Raw genomic sequence first — 21900 nt, 5'->3', positions numbered from 1 at the left:
ACATTTTAACATTTGCAAAAATAGTTTCTCCACAACCATTCTGTGTAATATTAATTGTAAATACTATTACACTTTTTCCAGATGAGGAAACCGTTTAAGAAAAGTTATATAATATATATGTATGTGTGTGTGCACACACGTGCATGTGTGTGTATAACTAAATGACAGAGTTGTGATTTAAAGCCACATCTCCATCCTGATTTCCCAGTTCAGAACTCTTTCCTCTCTACCCTGCTGAGTCAGCCAGGATGAAGTTGTACTTGAGAACACATTTATTGAGAATAGTGTGTTTTAGAGCATTTGATATTTTGTACAGGATAAAATATACTTTTGTTGTAAGGTCCACAGAAATACCAGTAATATTCTAAGTATGTCTAAGTCTCTTTTTTTCCAACTTCACCCAGTTTCAATCTAAGAATGTGCTATATACACAATAACAGAAAGTATTTAAGAACTGATTAGCTCCACTTTCACAAATTTCTGCTTTTAGTCTTTCTGCCAAAAAAAAAAATCTGTAGGCTTAGACATGAGGGTGCAAGTAAGACTTAATTTTGCTAGTGTATTCTTTTACATGATAATACTAGCACAATATTTTCATTATAAATACAGGAACTGCAGTAGGGTTGCTATTCTTGTAAAAGATATATTTTCCTAGTGATGTTTGTGATAGACTTTAGTTAGATTGAATTGACTTGTACATTCTTCTATGGAATGTACATAGTAATAATAATGTAATATTACGTTAATAAAATGTAAACTGCCATCTGAAAGTAGAGGTGTGACAACAAGGGAAAGAATCAAAATTGGACTCTGCTAGCATGCCTAAACAAAAAACATTATATATTAATATGTAATATTAATATATATTAATATTATATTATTATTATTATATCAAACAGTAAAACCTATTCAAAAATACTGTGTTGTACTGGTAGTGGCTGATTGACCACCAAAGACATGAAGTTCAAAAACAATGTACTCTGTTTCCTTTTATAGTTCAGTTAAATCATATGTCTGTGAACAGAGTATAAGGGCAAAAAGTCATAACATTATAATATTAGTGAATTTCTCTTAAAATTAAATTTGTAATGCAAGATATAGTGAAGAGCAGGCTAAGAGAAAACTAACAAGACAAGTGAAGAAAAGAAGCTTTATAAAATCACTTTGTTGGACCTGAAATTGGCAATGCAAAAAACAAGTTTCTTACTTCAGCTTCAGATGTACTGTGTTTCTAGCATATGTTTCTAGAATCTTTCTTACTGTTAAAACATCCTTGTCTTTGGTTCCATTTTGTGATGAAGCAGGAAATGACAGTAATTGAACCTATTCACCTGCTTTGTGAAAAGTCATCAGTTTCTGTGTTTAAGTGGACAGAAACCAGGGATGCCTTGATGGAAGAGGAGAGTAGAGAGAATGAGGGAGAAAAAGGAGTAACCAGCGTTTGGGGTTTTTTACCCAACAAGTTTAAAAAATACAATGACTTTGTAATTAGAAATGTGTAATTAGAAATGCTGCAGACCAGAATAAGTATGCTACAGATCAACAACTGGGCAATACTTGACAAATAGTCATAGTGTTGAGTTGTGCATTAGGATTTCTGGATTCTAGTTCCAGTTCTTCCACTAGCTAGAGATTGAATTGCCTAACTTATTCTTGGCCCAGTCCCTCCATATAAAGTAGATATCATAATATAAGTCCTCATAGACTTGCTAAGAGAAAGAAAGTTAAATCAATGAATGCCAGTTAAATTGATTTATTTTTGGTAATGAAAGCCACTTCTTAGATAGTTGCTTATATTATATTTATTTTAATGTATAAGTGCTCATCAATTTACTTTTTTATAAGAGTTTGTGTTCTAAATTTTCCCCCTTCCCCAAGATGGCATGCAATCTGATAAATGCGTTACATGTACAATTATATTAAACCTATTTCAACATTAGTCATATTATGAAAGAAGAATCAGAACAAAAGAGAAAAATTACAAGAAAGAAAAAAATAAGACAGAAAATAGTATGTTTCGATCTATACTTAAACTCCATAGTTCTTTGTCTGGATGTGGATAGCATTTTCCATCATGAGTTGTTTGGAATTAACTTAGATCATTGCATTGCTAAAAAGAATTAAGTCTGTCAGAGTCGGTCATCTCATGATGTTGCTGTTGCTATGTACAATGTTCTTCTGATTTTGCTCACTTTATTCAGTATCAGTTCATGTAAGTCTTTCCTGGGTTTTCTGAAGTCTGCTTGCTCAAAATTTCTCATGGAACAATAGTATTCCATCACATTCATAAACCACAACTTGTTCAGCCATTCACCAGTTGATGAGCATCCTCTCAATCTGAATTCTTGTCACCACAGAAAGAGCTACTATAAATATTTGTGTATATGTGGGTCCTTTTCCCTTTTTTATGATCTCTTTGGGATACAGACCTAGTAGTGGTGTTGCTTGATCAAAGGTTAGGCACATTTTTATAGCCCTTTGGACATAGTTCCAAATTGCTCTCCAGAATGGTTGGGTCAGTTCACAACTCTACCAGCAATGCATTAGTGTTCCAGTTTTCCCACATCTTCTCCAACATTGATCATTTTCCTCTTTGTCATGTTAGCCAATCTGACAGATGTGATGTGGTACCTCAGAGTTGTTTTAATGTGCATTTCTATAGTCAGTGGTGATTTAGAGCATTTTTTTCTGTATAACTATAGATAGCTTTAATTTCTTCATCTGAAAACTTCCTGATCATTTATCAGTTGGGGAATGACTTGTATTCTTGTAAATTTGACTCAGTTCTTTGTATATTTTAGAAATGAGGTTTTTATCACAGAGCAGGTGACTGTAAGAATTGTTTCCCAGTTTTTTGCTTCCCTTCTTGGTTGTATTGGCTTTATTTGTACAAAACCTTCTTAATTTAATGTAATCAGAATTATCCATTTTCTATTTCATAATGTTCTCTATCTCTTCTTTGGTCATAAATTCTTCCCTTCTCCATAAGATCTGACAGCTAAACTATTCCTTACTCTTCTAATTTGCTTGTAGTATCACTCTTTACATCTAAGTCATATGCACCCATTTTGACTTTACCTTTCTGTACAGTGTAAGATGTTGTTTTATGCATAGTTTTTGCCATACTCTTTTCCAGTTTTTCTAGCAGTTTTATGAAATTGTGGGTTCTTATCTCAGAAACTGCGGTCTTTAGGTTTATCAAACAGTAGATGGCTAGAATACTTGACTGCTAAGTCTTGTGTTCCTCATCCATTCCACTGATTCACCACTGTTTCTTAGCCAGTACCAACTAGTTTTGATGATTAAATGCAAATTTTTTAATGAATTGTTAATAGTCTAAAATAATTTCAACTAGGAAACTGAAGGGAGAGGAAGCCATACTTGTGACTTTATTGATGTGGGCAAATCCTGGCATGGAAATTCCCTTTACCAACAAAGTCAGTAACTCATCTGTAACTGTATGAAAAAAATGTTCCAATCACTAATTACCAGAGAAATGCAGATTTAAGTAACTCCAAGCTTCTACCTCATCCATTAGAAAGGAAAAAATTGACAAAAAAAAAAAAACCTGAAAATGAGAAATGCTGAGGGAATTGTGGGAAAAAAAGCATGCACCAAAGTCTTTATTTGTGCAGATAGTAACTCCCGTGAAATAACTGTATGTATTCAAAGTTATAATTATCTAAAATATGGTAATTGTTTCCAGCCCAATATGATGTGGCTATTTGAAGGGACCCACTATTCACTCATCAGAACCTAGCTATATTAATGCATTGTTGGTGAAGTTGTGAATTGGTTCAGTGATTCTGGAAAGTAATCTGGAATCATACCCCAAAAGTTGTTAAACTATACTTACCTTTATGTCCAATGACACCATTACTATTCTGAGGAGATCAGAGAAAGAGGAAAATAAGCCATTTGTACAAAAACACTTGCAGCAGCTCATTTTGTGATGACGAAGAACTAAAAACCAAATGGATGCTCATCAGCTGGGGAATGGATGAACAGATATTGTAGAGTACTATTGTGCTGTAAGAAATGGTGGGGATGGTTTCAGAGAAACCTGGGAAGAATTTTATGAGCTGATAACAGTAAAGTAGGCAGTTCAAGAGAACAATTTATACAATAACAATAACACATTGTAAAGACTAACAATTTCGAAGGACTTAAGAACTCTGATTTTGACATGATTGGTGCAAGAATTCGTTTTTCTTGACTACGCATATTTGTTATAAGAGTTGTTTTTGTTTTTCTTTCCTTAATAGGAAGGGGAGTACTTTATTTAATGTGGGGGACAGAAAATGGATTTTTGTTAATTGGGAAAATTAAATTAAAAAATAAGGTGCTTTGCTATCTTTAAAACAAAAATATCTCTTATTAAAATGCAGTTTAAAGTACTATACTAATGTCAATTTGATTGTAAGAATAGTTCACCTTAGAGAATAATTAATAACTTACAGCTTTTTCTTACAGCAATCTTGGGAGGCAGGTGGTACAAATATTATAATCTTCTGTTTCATAAATGAGGCATCTATGGCCCAGTGAAGTTGTGATTCGTCTAGTCTTATAGCTAGTAAGTTATAAAACTGGTATTTGAATGCAAGTCTCAAAACTTGTTCTAGAGTCTTTCCTTGATACCACATGATCTCCAGAGCAGCCATAATTTGAGAACCTTACTTATACCCTTACTCCCATTTGGAGTAAGATTACCTCAAAGTCGTCTTCTTGTCAGCCACTTGATGTTTGGACCAGAAACTATGCCCTAGAGGACTTACCTCTATTTTCTGTGAAACTTTCAACTTGGATCTGGTCAGTTTGAATGAGGGTCTCATGTGACCAGTGCTAATAGATGAGCCCCAACAATGCTTTTACTTTGTTCTCCTATCATCTTCTTGCTAAAATATTTTATTTTAGCATAATAGTTATTTTACCCCCTCCCTGCTATACTCCTGTTGAATCCTCTTCTGTTAACACAAAATAATGGCTGAAACTCCCAAGCCTGTTCAACAGTGTATCCATTTTCCCTTAATAATCCCCCACCTTTGTTGTAAAGAAGGGTGGTTTGTTTCATTATAGATTCTCCAGGATCAACTCTGAACTGGTTTCCTTTTAATGATCTTTCATTTACAATCATTAAGTGATTGTGTTGTACATTAGGTGGAAAGGGAAAGATCTGACTTCTACCTTGTGTAGACATGATTTCGCTCTGTATCAGTTCAAACAAATTTTTTTGTGTTTCTGTGAATTCTTCATAATTTCATACTGTATAATAATACCCCATTACATTCATATAATTTTTAGCCACTCCCCTGTTGAGTCTGCAAAGACATAGTAGAAAAAGTGTTTGAATTAAAGTCAGGAGATCTGGGTTCAAATTATGGCTGAAACTTATTAGCTGTGACTATGGGAAATTAACTTAGAGACTTGAACCTCAGTTTCCACATCTGCAAAAAGGGAATAATGAAACATATATATGCCTTGCAGTGTGAGAGAAGTATTTAGTAAAAGCTGAAGTGTTGTGTTGTGAATGATGTGAATTACTATCATAACTAGTTCATAGTCACCTGAGCTAGGGAGGGGTGGAGATTTAGTCCCATATATCATGAAAGTATACACAATATACACAACGTGTGGGCATTACACTTGACCACTTCAACTAAACTAACATTAAAATTAATCTGTCATATGGAAATTCATTGTTTACACTGCAGAAAGGTGAGTTTCCGTATAGCTTTGACTTCTCAGCTCCAGCCTTCACTGAGAGTTAGTGTGCCTTTATTTTTGTGATTCAGTGTTTCTCTCATAACCTTAGTTTGCAATTGATACATAGCTGTCTTTGTTAAATATTTTCTCAGAATATTTTGAAAAATTAAACTAAGCCATTTGTAAGTATTGCAGATGTTCTGGTTTGTTTTGAAAGATTTGAGTTTTCATGTGGTATAAGTCATTTTCATCCATTTGTTTATTTAAAATCTTTTTGGATAGGGAAAGTGTAAAGTCTCTTTTTCACATTACGTGAATTAAAGTAAACTTAGAGTACCCTAATACAATTGTTTGTATGCTATACAGGAAATATCTTCCACATCCTCCATTCATTTTGAGTATTAAAATAATAGGACTTAAAGTACAATGACTTACTGTTTCAGCGAAAGCAAGTCAGGCTTATTATCAATTTTGACTGTATTTGTGTAAGTGTTTAGTCTGTAAGGTTCTGCAGTTTGATTTCCAAGTCAGAAAGAAAAGATATGCCTTTAGGCTCACAGCTAGGCAGTTTTTGACTACGTGGTATGTGAACAGATTCATCTGTACAAACTTTGATTTTAAGGTCTGCCTGCAGTACCGTATTTTCTTTGGTCTTCTTCATTTTTTTGAAATAGTAAAATCCTGTAGATAATTGCAGGCTAGATATATTCTGCTTTTAAATACTGATTTCAAAGATTGTCAGCTTCTTTTCTGCTAGAGTAACTGAGCTGCAAAGAATTGGCTTAGTCACAACATCTTGGATATTTTACTGTATTTTCTTTTATGACTTGTTCTTGCTAGTTTTAATTAAAGAAAACCAAAACACTGCTTTTACTAATGCGGTATACATTAGCCAACACTTAATTTTAAATGTGTTCATTTGGCTGAGATTGTTTACCGGTTTAAGCCAATGTTTAACGAACAAGTAATTTGAAAGAAGTCAAGTTGTAAGTGGCTACTCTTACTAAAAGTATACCTTGATAACACTGGTGAAATATTTACGATAATATTTTCAATAACTATTTTATATCTGTAGGGCGGGGGTAGTAATACGTATATTATCTGCCTCACAGGGTTGTTGTAAGGGAAGAGCTTTGTAAGCTTTAATGTACTATATAAACACAAGTATGATTATGGAATCACCTGTAGATCTTACAGAATTGTCACATATATGTATCTTTCTAGTGTAGTTCAGGCCTCTAACTTTCAAAACATTTACTGTAATTGAATATAGGTTTGATAATGTCTAGAAATGAAAATGGAGAAAATGTAAAGTCTGTGAAACTATCAGTGTAACAACTGAAGTGCCTGAAATAGAATAGGTGGTATGTAAATGCTAGCTATAGTAATAATATTATTATTATTACGTGTTATGCTACTCTGGCATAATTCTTAAGTTTTGATGGCTTTTGAATTCCAGATTTCATTTCTTAAGAGATTATAAATAGGTTTTCTTTTGCTATTTCATGGTTATATTACATTATATTATATTTTTTAAATAAAAATGAAATATAAATGAAAGTAAAAGACTTGTTTTAATGTTGAAAAACATTAAACAGGTGTACTGGTTGATGCAAGTTGGAAGAAGATGATTGATATTGATGAGGTTATTGAGAGAATGTAGAGCAGAAATTCTTAACCTAGGGTTTGTGAACTTAAAATACACATACACACACGAGACAACTATTTCAGTATCATTAGTTTGTTTTATAGTGCTATACATTTTACTTTATGCATTTAGGAACATTATTCTGAGTAAGCATCTGTAGGCTTCCCCAAACTACCAAAGAGATCCATGACACAAAGGAATGGTAAGAATTTGGAATAGAGAAAGAGTAGAGGAGAGCCCAGGATTGAGTATTAGAGGAACACTCATAGTTGGAGGGAGGGGTCATGATGTAGATGATAAAATAACAAAGGACACCCTGAAGCATCTAACAGGTAGGAATAGGATCAAGAGAGAGTAGTACCACAAAAACCAAGAGAGGAGAGAATAGTGTTCAGGTCAGAAGAATCAAATATGTCAGAGAGAGTTTGAGAAAGATATTTGACACTTAAGAGATCAGTGGTAAGGTGGAAGAGAGCAATTTCAGTTGAGTAATAAAGATAAAAAGATTGAAAAGGGTTGTGAACTAAATGAGAGGAAGGGAAGTGGAGGAATCAAGTATAGAATTTGTTGTTTTTTTTTAAGGAGGTTGTCTGAGAAAGAGGGAAAATAAAGAATTTGAAAGGATGGCAAGCTCAAGGCAGGATTGTTTGTTTAAGGAGGAGGGAAATTTGAGCATTTTTGAAGTCAGGAGGGAAAGAAGGAACCAATTTATATGGAAAAGTTGGAGTTTCAAAGTAGGGGAGGTATTATTGAAGGTGCATTCTGCAGGAAGAGATTGGAATTAGGGCTACATAGGTAGAAGTGGGGCAGCTAAATGACTCAGTGGACAGAGCACCCAGCCTGGAATCAGGAAGACAGGAGTTGGAATCTGACCTCAGATACTTAAAAGCTGTTTGATGCTGGGCAAGTCACTTCTCCTTCTTTGCCTCCATTTCCTCATCTGTAAAATGATCTGGAGAAGGAAATGGCAAGCCACACTTTTATCTTTGCCAAGGAAACCCCAAGTGGGCTCATGAAGAAACAACTGAACAACAATATAGGTAGAGGCATTGGCATTGACAATAGCAATGGCTGCTTCTTTCTCAGAGGTTGGGGGATTAGCAGAGAGTAGCAGATGATGTCAGAGCATTTTGAATGATCAGAAAATGGGAGAAAAGGAAATGTAAGCTGAATGGCTTCTATTTGCTTAGTAAAGTAAGAGGAGAAAAAGAGAGGAGGAAAGAGTGGGGAATATAGGATAGCTACTTCAAGAAGTGAGAGAAAATATGATGTAGCTTCTGTGGGGAGTGAGAACAGGAAATTATTTAATTAGGGAGGAATAGAAGGACTGACTTGTGGGTACAGTGAGGAACTTGAGGTTAAATAACTTGAATTTGTTTCCAAGCAGCTTGTTTGTCAGATTTCCTCTGGCATTGTTCAGCAGTAGGAATGGAGGAGGATAGTGGGTATAATCTAGAGGTAGGTATTAGCAGGAGAAGAATGGCAACAGGACATGGTGGAAGGAATACAGGAACAGAATTTAGCATTGAGTTTTAAATGACTAACTGTTGAATTGAGATTGGAAAGAAATGGCCTCAGAAAATTACTGAGGTTTGGAGGGAAGATAGGTCATGATGTGGATAAAGAGTAAATGTGGGAAGAATAAAAGGACTGGACCTATGTTAATATGGGAGCATATCAGAGCTTCTAATTAAGGAAGTGGAACGTTTGATAATAGCAAGATCTAGTGTGTATGATCATTTCTTTGTGTGGACAAGATCAAGTGAATGAGTTGGTCTTGGGACTTAAGATGATTGAAGAAATAGAAGGTGAGGAACTTGGAAGAAGCATCTTCATGAATATGAGAGTTGCCTAACACAGAGAATTCCAAAGGCTTAACACAGCTTTAAAAGCTATTAAAGATTCTGATGCTTAAAATGGTGCCAAGACTTTTGAGATACCATATCTGGGGAGGAGAAAATGATGATCCAGGAGCTGAGCTTCTGGAGGAAGGCAGGAAAGTGAAAATGACTTAGGGTTGGTGTATTATATTTTATAGCTGTCATACTTTTGATTGGTTGGAAAATTTTAATTGTGGGAACCAAGATGGCTCCAATTCTCCCAAAATTTCTTCCAAGCAACTTGAAAATAAAGCCTCATATTGAATTCAGGAATGGTAGAGATAACAAAAGGTCAAAGTGAGACATTTTTCTAGACTAAGACAACTTAGGTTGGAAGGAGAGATCTGTGACTCTGGGATGGGAGCTGACCCAGAGCCCACATAGCAATAATACCAGCTGTGGACCTTGGAAGTGACTACCAGCAGCAGCAGCGTTGGGAGCTCTCAGCTCAATGATAAAGGGATTTGGAATACTGATCAGAAAGAGATTACAGGGAAACTTGTGCTAACACAGTGCAGGATCCCGCACTGTTTAGCAACTCCATTACCCATACCTAATTACAGGGCAGAAAGGAATGCTAGCCCTTCCTAAGGATCAGCAGGGCAGTGACCTCTGGTCTCTAGGTCGCACCACTTTGGAAGCACCCAAACCATCGAAACTTCCAGAACTCGCTGTAAAAACAGAAACACAATAAAGCCTGAAGGCTTGGGACAACATGCCTCTTCTAACCAATAGCCCCTCACCCCAGGTGAGGAGAGCCTAACTTTAACAGAAATTTTAGTCAAGAAATAATCTAGAAAAAATGAACAAGTAACTAGAACAAAAAACAACCATAAAAAGTTACTGTAATGACAGAAGATAAAGACACAAACTAAGGAGAACATACAAAGATGTGAGAGCAACCACAGACAAAGCCTCGAAGAAAACAATGCAAATTGGACAAAAGCCCAACGAAAATTCCTGGAAGAGATAAAGAGCCAAAAGATGATTCTAAATCTCAGATAAGAATGATGAAGGAAAAAATGGAAAAAGAAATCAGATACAAGAAAATTGTGACATTTTGCTAAAAGGTATCATAGACAGTGAAGTAATAGCAGTACTAAACATATATACACCAAATAGCAGAGTATCCAGATACCTAAAGGAAAAGATAAATGAATTACGAGAGGAACCTTTTAATTATGTGGGCTTCAAAAGAGGAAAGGTTACTGAGTGAAGGAGGCAGTGATAGTTGGGAATAGACACTGGGGAGCAAAAGATATTCTAATGCCCTCTTCAGGACCAGTGTGATAGGTATGTCAGAGGGAGGTATAGCCTGTGTTGAAAAAGATAGCTAGCAATGCAGTGTCATCAAAGGAGAGTATGGTCTCAGCAAAGGCTAATAGAGAAAGAGATTGCTATTGAACAGAAATTCTAAAGGGCACAGTGGAAGGGAATAGGCAAGGTTAGATTTAGACACGATTGGAGTTGAGCTGAGTGGATGAAGATGAGAGAATATGAGCGGAGGGCAGGGAGAGATCTTTCTCCTAAATGATCACTGCCTAATTATAATAACGAGGGGAGCAACAGAAACTACAGGGGCAATAACGCTCAAAGTCTCCAAAAGGTGTTGCAGAGAGAGAGAGCTGCACTGACTGTGGGTTGGCCTGTGCGTTCATCTGGGAGGCTGCTGAAGGGATGTATGTCACTGAAGTATTTGGGGCGCAATCCCTTGGTCTAGGAGAGTGTGCTGATCTTAGGCAGGCCTAGGCTGGGTTCTCTTATTCTTTTCTCTTCTTTTCTTTTCTTTTCTCTTCTTTTTTTAATTCCATAGTTCTTTATGCGCACATGGAAGGCATTTTGCCTTAGAAGACCATTGGGAATTTTTTTTTTTAAGTCCTTGCATTACAGTGAAGTTCCAAGTCTACCAGAAAAACTCTCACACACTGTAGTCGTTGCTGTGCACAAAATTCTCCTGGTTCTGCTCCTTTCACTCAGCATTAGGTCATGTAAGTCTTGCCAGGCCTCTCTGAAGTCTTCCTATTCATCATTTCTTATAGCGCAATAGTATTCCATTAAATTCATATACCATAATTTATTCAGCCATTCCCCAATTGATGGGCATCCCCTTGATTTCCAGTTTTTGGCTACCACAAACAGTGCTGCTGTAAATATTTTTGTACATGTGGGTGGGTTCTTTTATTCTTGTCAAGGGCATCCCAGGTGACAGATAAATATTATAGCAAGTTATGGATATTATAGTTGGATTTGGCTTCACTGTCTCAGTGACATCACTGCAAAACAGGAATTATTTGGGGGAACGTTGTAAGTAGTGTGCAACTATGATTTTTTTAATGTTTCACCCATGTTTCTCATTTCAGCTCTGAAATTTGGATGTAATGTCAAGTGAGTACATCTAGATTACTAGTCATAACAGTAAAACTAACCCAATTAACATCTATAAATTTCTTCATATCATATCATTATACACTAAAATCTGTATATTCAGATACTCTTAGCAATAATGTTCTTTGTGGAGGAGTGCTTAAGTAGATGATGTCAGCAATAATTCCATAGGATGTACTCCCAGAGTAACTTTTGAGTGCAATCAGAAAAATTTCCAGTACTCGAAGAATGAACTGTGGTTGACTCATTCTCTATTTTCATTTTTTGTTATGTGTTTATATGTATATAGCCAAGTCCTTGGAATTCTACTAAGCCCTCAGACAGAAAAATCTGGGGGATGGACAAATTGGTTCATGAATTTTAAGTGTCTACTTTTATCATACGATTTTTAAACCATATTTACTGTCTGAAGTGAGTATCAGTTGAGTGAAATCTTAACTGCTTTATTTTTCATTGATTCAGAATTTAAAACTTTTCATTGTTATGCCACAGTTTTGCACAATCTTATCCATTAACTTGTATTTTAACTCCTTTGCCATTTTAGAATTTTTGTCCCGAGAAGCTATAATGATAATAAAGAATAAAGAATTTGAGATTGTATTCTTTAAGAAACAGCAGTTATGAAGTCTGTTTAAGAATAACAAATGAGTTAAGTTCCCTTAAGGAGAAGTGAAGCTTTGATCTCTTAGAATCTTTGAGTTTGAAACACCTGTGATACACAGCTTATTTCCCATGGCAATTTTTTTTAACTTGTAAAAAATTGATAAATTATTGTCTCCCAGAGTTTTGGTTGAAGATTAAAATATCAAAGAGATGATGGGTTTACTGATAGAATAAGAGATAACAATGTTGACTTGCTTTTGGTTTTTATTTTAAGAAACTGAAGCTTCACATTGGAAAAAAGTAAAGGGTTTAACTATGTTCTCATTGCAACCTATTTCTAGGACATCCTTTGTACTTGTTGTTTTTCTTAGCTGAAAATGGACTAATCTTTACTCTCAAAATACTGTAAATCCTGATGATATTCTAAGCTGGACGTCTTTTTCAAGGTCCCTAGAAAAATAGGAACTTTATATAACAGTGTGGTTGACCACAGAATCCCTATGGGATCACTAAGGACTTGTACGGAATATTATTGTGCTGTAAGAAATAATGAGCAGGTGGACTTCAGAAAAACCTGGAAAGACTTATATGAACTGACACCAAGAACAGAACCAGGAGAACATTGTACACAGTTACAGCTACATTGTGCAATGACTAACTTTGATAGACATAGCTCTTCTCAACAATGCAAGGTTCTAAGACAACTCCAAAGGTTCAGGATGGAAAATGCTATCCACATCCAGAGAAAGAACTATGGAGTCCAAATGCACATCAAAGCATACTGTTTGCTCTTTTTTTTTTTTTGTCTTGTTTTGTTTTCTTTAGTTTCTTCTTTCTCATGGTTCATCCCGTTGGTTCTGATTCTTCTTTGCAACATGAGTAATGTGAAAATGTTTAATATGAATGTATATGTAGAGCCTATATCAGATTGCATATCATTGGGGAGGGGGAGGGAAGATAGGCAGAGAAAATTTAAAATTCAAAAAGTCATGGTACTGAATGTTGAAAACTAAAAATAAATTAATTAAAAATAAAAACAGGATATGTGTTCAACCTTCATCACTGAAGAAGACCATGCCATCAGAAATAATGACTTGACTTGCACTTGACTTTGTTTTGAGTGAGGGAGGGCTGTGCAGGTCCCCAGCCTCACTTCTTCTCCAGAGCCATCTAAATCCAGTGACTAGATATTCATCAAGATGACTGGAGATGACCCAGGATGAGGCAATTGGGGTTAAGTGACTTGCCCAAGGTCACACAGCTAGTGAGTATCAAGTGTCTGAGGTGAGATTTTGAACTCAGGTCCTTCTGACTCCTGCACTGGTGCTCTATCCACTGCACCACCCAGCTGCCCCGCTGAGGGGCAGGATAGGACAGAGGGGAAAGTGGTTAGTCTTTTACAATATAACTGTTATGGAAGAGCTTTGTATTGTTACACATATATGACCTATATTGAATTGCTTGTTTTCTCAATGAAGGTGGGTGGGGAGGGAGGGAGAGAATATGGAACTCAAAGTTTTAATAATGAATGTTAAAAAAATTTTTTAGCATGCAAAGAGAAACAAAGGCTTGTACAAAATGGGTCTCTGAGGCTAGGCTGTGAACTGTGCACTCTTCCCCATGGTCACCTTACAGATTTTTTGTCACTAGGTTCAAAAGTTTTCTAGTGGATATTCTCTGAAAAGTTTTAAGTTAATTATCAAAATTATAACTGGGTAATTGGCCTGGCTCCCATACCAAAGCAACTTTGGGCAAATTTCTTTTTCCATGGTTAGGTTCTCCCTCCTCTCCCCCTTCTTAAATGCCAAATTTATAAGCTGACAAAGTTGCAATTAATGGACATGCAATATATTAGCATCATTAAGTAGTTGTGAACATAGATTAATATTGAAACAAAGTATAGTTTGTGATGGGGCTCACAGCCTGAGTTAACCTTTAAGTTCTATGAAATCATCGGCAGGAAAGCTTGTTAGCTGCACGTTACTCTCACTACATTTGGTCTCTGCTCTAACATCCTCCTGTCACACACCTGCCTTCTCAGATTCTGCCCGTTGTGCTCCAAAAACTTAGGAAAAAGGCCCTTCTTCAGGGCTCCATGACAACAAAGCATTGAAACTGTCCTCACACTCTCCTCAGAACGTCTGTTAACAGTTGTTCTCTTCAGAATGTCGCTTAACTGTCTCTGTGATCCTCTTAAAGGTGTAGCATCCATATCCAAAAGTCTCTGTCATCTTAGGTCTTGCCAACCCAGGGCTGCATTGGGTTCTTCTGAGAGTAGATACTTGAGAGGTAGGCAATGCAGAATGATTATAAAATAATTTTTGGTATTTAGTTAAATTAATGATGACAAAATAATGTTTTCAATATATTATCAATTATGTAGTGGAAGTTTTCATAAGCATAAGGAGTTTTTATTTTGTGATCCTCCATATATTTTTAGTATCAGTTTTATGGAACGTACGAAAAAATTGAATCCCAATTTCTTTATCCTTGGGTGATCTTAAAAATGACGGATTTATCAGCTGTCAAAAAAATATATAGACTTTATTGTAGACTGTCTAGAAAATAAGAACATATTTTGTAATTTTTTCATTGTTTTCTAAAGTTAATAGAATACTGTGTAGTGGTAATAAGGTGACTAAGTGAATATAATGCTTAGCCCCAAATCAGGAAGATCGGAGTTCGAATTTTGCCTCAGATACTAGCTGTTTGACCCTGGGCAAGTCACTTAGCCTTTGTCTTCCTCGGGTTCCTCAACTGTAAAATGGAGATAATAATAACACCTAAGTCCCAGGATAGTTGTAAGGACCAACTTAGATAACATTTGTAAAGCCCTTATTAGCACAGTGCCTGCCAAATAAGTAAGTGCTTTCTTCTTTCCTGTATATGGAAGAGATATGCTAGAAGATACTGATGTATTTAGTATCAACTTTGAACTAAGATATGCTATATTCTGGTCCAATCTGTATTTAAATGTATTATCAGAATATTTTTTTGGTGCCTTTTTTGTGTTTATTTTTACTAGTAGTCTTTAATGAGTCCCTTAAATGTGCAAGTAGTTGTGTAAAAAGAAAATGGAAATTCATGAGAAAAAGCTACAAGTTCTTTAGTCTTTGTTGCCACAGTAACAATACTGTTTTTTCTACATAACAAATAAGATCTTTTTACTTTTTTGTATATTAACTTTTTACCAAGATCCTTTTTCTTTCCAAAAGCTTAATAGTTGTAGATTTTTATCTTTGGCTTCCATTAGCTAGAAACTCATTTTGTATTTCAGATTTAAAATCCCTACCCCATTCAACCCCATTTTTATTTAAAGATATTCTTTTGGAGTTACTTCTAAGTTGAACCAAAAAAGACCCAATTTCATTTGTTTAAAATTTGTTTTTCTTAGTAATAATATCTAGGTTGACTAAATTATATTCTCATCAGTACAGTATGGAAATTAAGTTTGAATCAAAGTAACTGTACCATTGTCCTCATAAAACTGAGACTTATTTAATCTTAACATGTTGGGGCAGCAAAGAGTACATGCATGTTGGTTACTATGTATCAGGTAATTTGAGTATTCATTTACTAAGCAGATAAGTTTGAAGAAGGGTGATGGCAGAAAATTTACAGATATTGTCAGCACTGAGTACTTAAATGCTGTTTTTATTTCTTTTTTAGTCAAAATGTGACATCATTGGAATAATTCAGTAAGTTTGGCTACTAATGGAAAAAATGCTTCCTGTGGTAACTAGAGCTGAAATCAGGGACTCTCTGCTCTCCTGCAAACTTGCTCACAGTCAGAAGGGTCCCTGTGCCTTTGCTGCTGCACTCACCTACTTCTCCCCTCAACTGTGAAAGGCCCTTCAATCTTCTCCTAAGCCTTCCAATCCCCACACTGTCTGTTCAGTGAAAGCTCAGAGGTTGAGGATGCTCTGTAACCCAGCACTCCCTAGGGCTTGTTTATAAATTCTACAGAGTCGTCTTAGAGGTGATTATACTTTACTTAGGCTAAACCTTCAGTCTTCCTGGGGATTTCTTAGGTTGTATTAGGAAGACAAAACTACTCTACCCTGACTTTTATTTCTGCTGCTCTACTTTTCCTTCTGAGGCAATGTTCTGTCTTTTTTGTGGAGGAAATTTGGAGAGCTAAAGTTTTCTGACTTATTCTGCCATCTTCCCATCTTCCTGGGGTCTCTAAACTTTAAAAGAAAAAATGACTAATTCTAATTGATTTCCTTTGTGATGTTGTGTATTTTATGTATGTAAAAAGATTATTCTGAGGATTCCATAGGAATCCATGACACAAAAGTTTAAGAACTCTTTGTATAGAGGAAATAAGCCCAAAACAGAGCTTTGGGGAATGTTGAACAGGCCTTATGTGGATGAAGACTAAAAGTAGGAGAACCAGCAGAACAGCGTCATATGTGTGTGTATGTGCATACATGTGTATACATGTGCGTATGCATACACATGTATGTGTGTATATATATATGTGAGAATATATCTAGGAAGAGATGGTGATCAACAGAATCAAAGGCTGCAGGGAAGTCAGAAAGGCTAAAGATTGAGAAAATGCCACTAGATGTGACAATTGAAGAATCATTAACAATTTTGTAGACAGCAATTTTACTTAAATGATATAAAGAGAAGTAAAGTGTGACTTTCTATCTGACCATATGCTTTCTGGCACCTGCTGTGCATGTCCCTGAGGGAAGGTAGCATAGGTGGGACTGGAGGTTGACTTTTTTTTTTCCTGTTCATTTCATTTCAAAATCCTGAAAGTGTGGCAGTTCATTGTATGTCTTTTCTTCATTCAGGATTATGTTTAATTTTCTGGGTATGATATTTTCAGCCTCAACACCAGTTCTTTTGCTCTTTTATATATAGTTTTCCAAGATCTGTGGGTTTTTAGTGTAGCTGCTGCTAGGGTCTTGTGTGATTCTAATTGTGGCTCCACCATATTTGAATTGTTTATTTTTCATGTTGCTTGTAACATTTTCTCCTTGAAGTTGGAGTTTGACTATGATATTCCTGTAGGTTTTCCTCATAGAATCTGTTTCAGGTGGTGATCAGTGGATTTTTTTTTTATTTCTACTTTCCCTTATTGTTCTAACATTTCAGGACAGTTGTCTTTAATTATTTCTTGTATTGTATAAAAATTCTATTTTTTGATCATAGCTTTCAGGTAGTCTGATTTGTTTGTGTGTTTTCTTGATCTGTCCTCCAGATCAGTCATTTTTCTTATGAGATGTTTCACATTCTCTCCTGTTTTTTTCATTCTTTATATTCTGCTTTATTATTTCTTTGTCTCTTTATAACTTCATTGGCTTCTCCTTGATCAGTTCTAATTTTCAAGGAGACATTTTCTTCTTTAAGATTCTGGAACTCCTTTTCCAGTTGGTTGACTTTCTTTTCATAATCTTGTTTTCCTTGAATGGTTCTTTTTTTAAAATTTTTCCTTAATATCTCTCATTTGATTTTTTAAAATCTGTAAGTTCTTCCATGCATTCTTTTTGGACAGATGACCATTTGACATTACTCTCTGGGGTAGGAAAGGGTTTTTTTTTACATCACTACTCAATATTTCAGTGGTTCCTTTTCACCTCCAGAATCAAATACAAAATCTTCTGTTTGCATTCGAAGCCTTTGTAACCTAGCTCCCCCACATTTACTTTTCCAATCTTCTTGCACCCTACTTTCTGCCATGTACTCCTCAGTTTAGTGAACTGGCTTCCTTGTTGTTCAGCAGACAAACTATTCTCCATCTTAGCTCCAGGCATTTCCTCTGTCTGTCCTCCATGCCTGGAATACTTTCCCTTATCTCTGTCCCTTGGCTTCCTTTGCTTAGTCCCAAATAAAATTCCATCTTCTTTAGAAAGTTTTTTCTAACCGCTCTTAATTCTAGTACCCTCCTTCTTTTATTTACTTCCTACTTATCCTTTATGTAGATTGTGTACATATGTTTACTTGTTTCTTCCATTAGATTATGAGTTTGTTGAGGGCAGAGGAGTAGATTGTCTGAACTAAGATTTTATGATATTTGAGGAAGCATCAGTTTTTATGTTAAATCCCCCTAGAATGAAGACAAGAGTTATGGTCAAAAACGGGAATGAGGCCTGAAATTATTGAAGAAAGAAGGACGGTGTCCTGGTAGTTGATATATAACAACCACCAGGATCTGGATTGGACAGTAATTTGTATAGCATGGACCTTGAAGGAAAAAAATCGTGTTGAGTTATGATGACAGTGGGCAAAGGTAATATTGACAATGGGGAGCAAGAAATGTAATCCACCTTCCCAAACCAGGGGTACAAGTGAAAGTGAAAATCCTAGAAATGTGGTAGTAGTCAGAGTGCAGTGTTCCAAGGAAGGCAGATCTTGATGAATACAAGGAGTGAGAGAAAAAAAGGTTTGGGAAGGAATAATTTTTTTTGTTTATATTTTTGGTTTTGGAGCATACATTTCTGAGGGGTTCAGTGGAAGAGATGGGATATTATTGGGGAATCACTGAGGTAAATGTGAAGAATTGAATATAGGGAACTGAGGATTTAGAATCACTGGAGCAGGGAGAGTTTAAAAGGTTGAGAGCATGCTAGCCAGTGAGGAATGAGCCTATGCAGAGTATCAGTTATTGGAGAGTGATCCATTGAGGGAGGCAGGTCACTTGACTGTATAAAGACCTTCTTCAAAGTCCTAAACTGTTCATGGTAATTCCTCAAGGTTCAACCTCCTGGCAGGTTGTATCGTAATCTGGAAGGTCCACCTCACAGAAGGCAGATTCTCTCATTGTTCTAATTATTGACACCTGGAGATGTTATAGTTATAATGTCCTTCCTAAAGTGGTGCCCAGGGCTAATACAGTAACCCAGATGTGGTTTGGTCATAGCAAAATACAGTGAAATGATGATCTCCCTCATTCTAAGCCTATTCTGCAGTTGCAGCCTAAGTTTCTTTAGTTTTTCTTAGTTTGCAATTTCATACTTTAACTCATTGAATCATCCATCTACCAAAACCATTTTCCTTATTTTCTTTGAACAGTTGATTTTTTTTTAACCTGATTGCATAGCATTCCTTGTACATTCATCCCTATTATATCCCACTGTGTATTTAGGTTTCCATCATTATCTAGGTATCATGAACTTCCCTAAACTAAGGTAGTGTAAGTTTTCAAATAGTAGATCACAGTCTATAATAGGGATCATCCTCACTTTTCTACCATGTTAGAATTTGTTGGTTGAATTATTCTTCTAAGATCTCTAGGTTACTTCTAGGCCAGGATGAGGCATCATAGTAAGGCTTTTGTACATGAGAATTGTGTAAGATAAAAAAGCATATAAAGGGTTTGCAGTCTGGACTTTTGGAGGAAGAACCCACATTCACAAAATCTATTCATTGGAATACAAATAAACTAAATATCTGTTTAATAAACTGAGTAACTTGTGTCAGCCTGTCATAATCTTTCAGGATCTGAATTCAATTATCCAGTATAGCACCTGTCATTTCTAGTTTTCTATCATTTATAAGTTTTATAAATATAACATTTATCTTGTCATCTAAATCACTGACAAAAAGGTTGAACAGGCAGAACTGTACAGTAGTTTATTGGAGTCTTCTCTGTAAGTTAACTTTTAACCATTAATTATATTTTCCCTCAGTCTTCATCTGGTTTCTGCTTTTCATGCCTAATCTTCTCCCTTTTTATCTTCTCTTTTAGTTGTGACTTTTCACATGTTTCCTTTTTTCTACTGTCCTGTTTTATACCTAATTATGTTAAGGAATACTCCAGGATGGGTCCACATCTGTCCTGTGGAACAAAGCACATGGTTTGACAGTCATTTTCCTTGCTACTCAGAGGATACTTTCTCATGTCTGAGTTTAAGGCTGTATTCTGAGTAGATGAGGCTCCTAGGTACCTGAACTCTAGATAAGTTGTGCATTATTGTTACCATAGTTTCTGTTACACCTAAGTGAGTTCCTGTATTTAGTTGTTTAAATAAATTTCTGTACCAAGAACTTTTACTTCTTTAGCATTTCTTCATTCTAAGAAAAGCTGGACATATATACAAGAGCACTAGAAGACTTTGCATCTCTAAAAGAACAGCTGCTTGTGAACACCTGCTCAATTTTGAACTGTGCCCAAAGGGCTATAAAACTGCATATACTCTTTGATCCAGCAATACCACTACTAGTTTTGTCCCAAAGAGATCATAAAAAAGGGAAAAGGATCCACACGTACAAAAATATTTATAGCAATTGTTTTTGGTGGTGGCAAAGAATTGGAAATTGAGGGAATGCCCATCAACTGGGGAATGTCTGAACAAGTTGTGGTATATGAATGTAATGGAATACTATTATTCTATAAGAAATGATGATAAAAGGTGGATTTCAGAAAAACCTGGAAAGGCTTACATGAACTGATGTTGAGTGAAGTGAACAGAACCAGGAGAACATTATTCACAGTAACAGCAACATTGTTTGATGATCAACTATTATAGACAGCTCTTCTCAGCAGTACAATGACCCTGACCCAAGAGAATTCCAGAAGACTCATGATGGAAAATGCTGTCCACATCCATAAAAATAATTTGTCGAGGCTGAATGCAACTCAGAGCACCTACTATTTTCACTTTTTTTGTTGTTCTTCCTCAAAGTTTTTCCCTTTTGTTCTGATTCTTCTCTCCCAACATGATTAATATGGAAATATGTTTAACATGATCATACATGTATAACCTATATCAGATTACTGTCTTGGGAAGGAGGGAGAGAGAAAAACTTGGAAATCAAAATCTTACAAAAATGAATTTGAAAGCTATCTTTCTGTGTAATAAAAAAAAAATAAAATACTGCCCTCCCAAAACAAAAATCTACTTTCAGAAGTTAAGTATGAAATGATGTAATATTTACTTTGACCTCAGAAGATGGCCATACATTTACCATTCTTTCAAGTGAAAATAGTTTGAGTTATTTAATTATAATGGAGTACTGTTGTGGCCATAGTCTTGCATTATTACCTTGTGTAAATGTTTTTAAGAAATTAATACTTGGGGTGAGGCACTTGAAGTAACATGCCAAATCCAAGTGGTAAATGGAGTTGTGCCAGGATGGGTTTGTCGGAAGGATGTTGGGCCTAGAGAAGTAAACCTCTGTGTCTTCCCACTTCCCCAGTCCCTACCCCAACACTTCTCCTAGTAATGTGTGTGTGTGTGTGTGTGTGTGTGTGTGTACATATGTACACACAGGTGAAATCAAGATAAGTTGGTCATCAAGGGCAACCTTGAAAGTAAAAAATAGTCGCAGCGCTTACACCCTAGAAGATTGATAAAAATGAAGAGAAGCTGCTCATTGACTTTGCTTTGACACTTCATGCTTATAAATTTATTGTAGGTATATCTGAGTATTAGATTTTATCACCGGCAGTGCCTAAGCCATCTCCTGCTCCTCGCTTGGTTGCATCACAGCAGACCTTTCAACGTACAGGGCTGAGTATAGCTCTATAATACCTTAGAGTTGGCTGCTAGGGTGAGAACCACAAGAATATGGGAATGATTCCACTTCTAAGCAGTCAGTAAAGACTATTGTGCCAAAACATGTGGGAGGGGATTAGAGGAAAGGCATGTGGAGTTCCATCGAAAGCATGGATATTTTTAAAAATTTGGATAAGATCAAGGGTAAAAATTTAATTACTAAAAG

General features: G+C 35.8%; 1 protein-coding gene across 15 annotated transcripts in view; it reads left to right on the top strand.

Moving 5' to 3' along the window:
- Positions 1-21900, top strand: part of ATE1 (arginyltransferase 1) — a 202829-nt gene that overhangs the window by 175934 nt on the left and 4995 nt on the right. The window contains exon 13 of one of the 15 annotated variants that reach the window (XM_072624555.1): positions 11592-11616. The exons of the other annotated variants lie outside the window; for them this stretch is intronic. Coding sequence (XP_072480656.1) covers positions 11592-11616 — 25 coding nt within the window. The remainder of the gene's footprint in view (positions 1-11591; positions 11617-21900) is intronic. 15 annotated transcript variants of the gene reach the window in all.

The sequence above is a fragment of the Notamacropus eugenii genome, chromosome 1, assembly GCF_028372415.1.
Source record: "Notamacropus eugenii isolate mMacEug1 chromosome 1, mMacEug1.pri_v2, whole genome shotgun sequence".
In the NCBI taxonomy this organism is placed as follows: Eukaryota; Metazoa; Chordata; class Mammalia; order Diprotodontia; family Macropodidae; genus Notamacropus; species Notamacropus eugenii.
The sequence above is the reverse complement of the archived record's forward strand: the minus strand, read 5'-3'. Positions and strand labels throughout refer to the sequence as shown.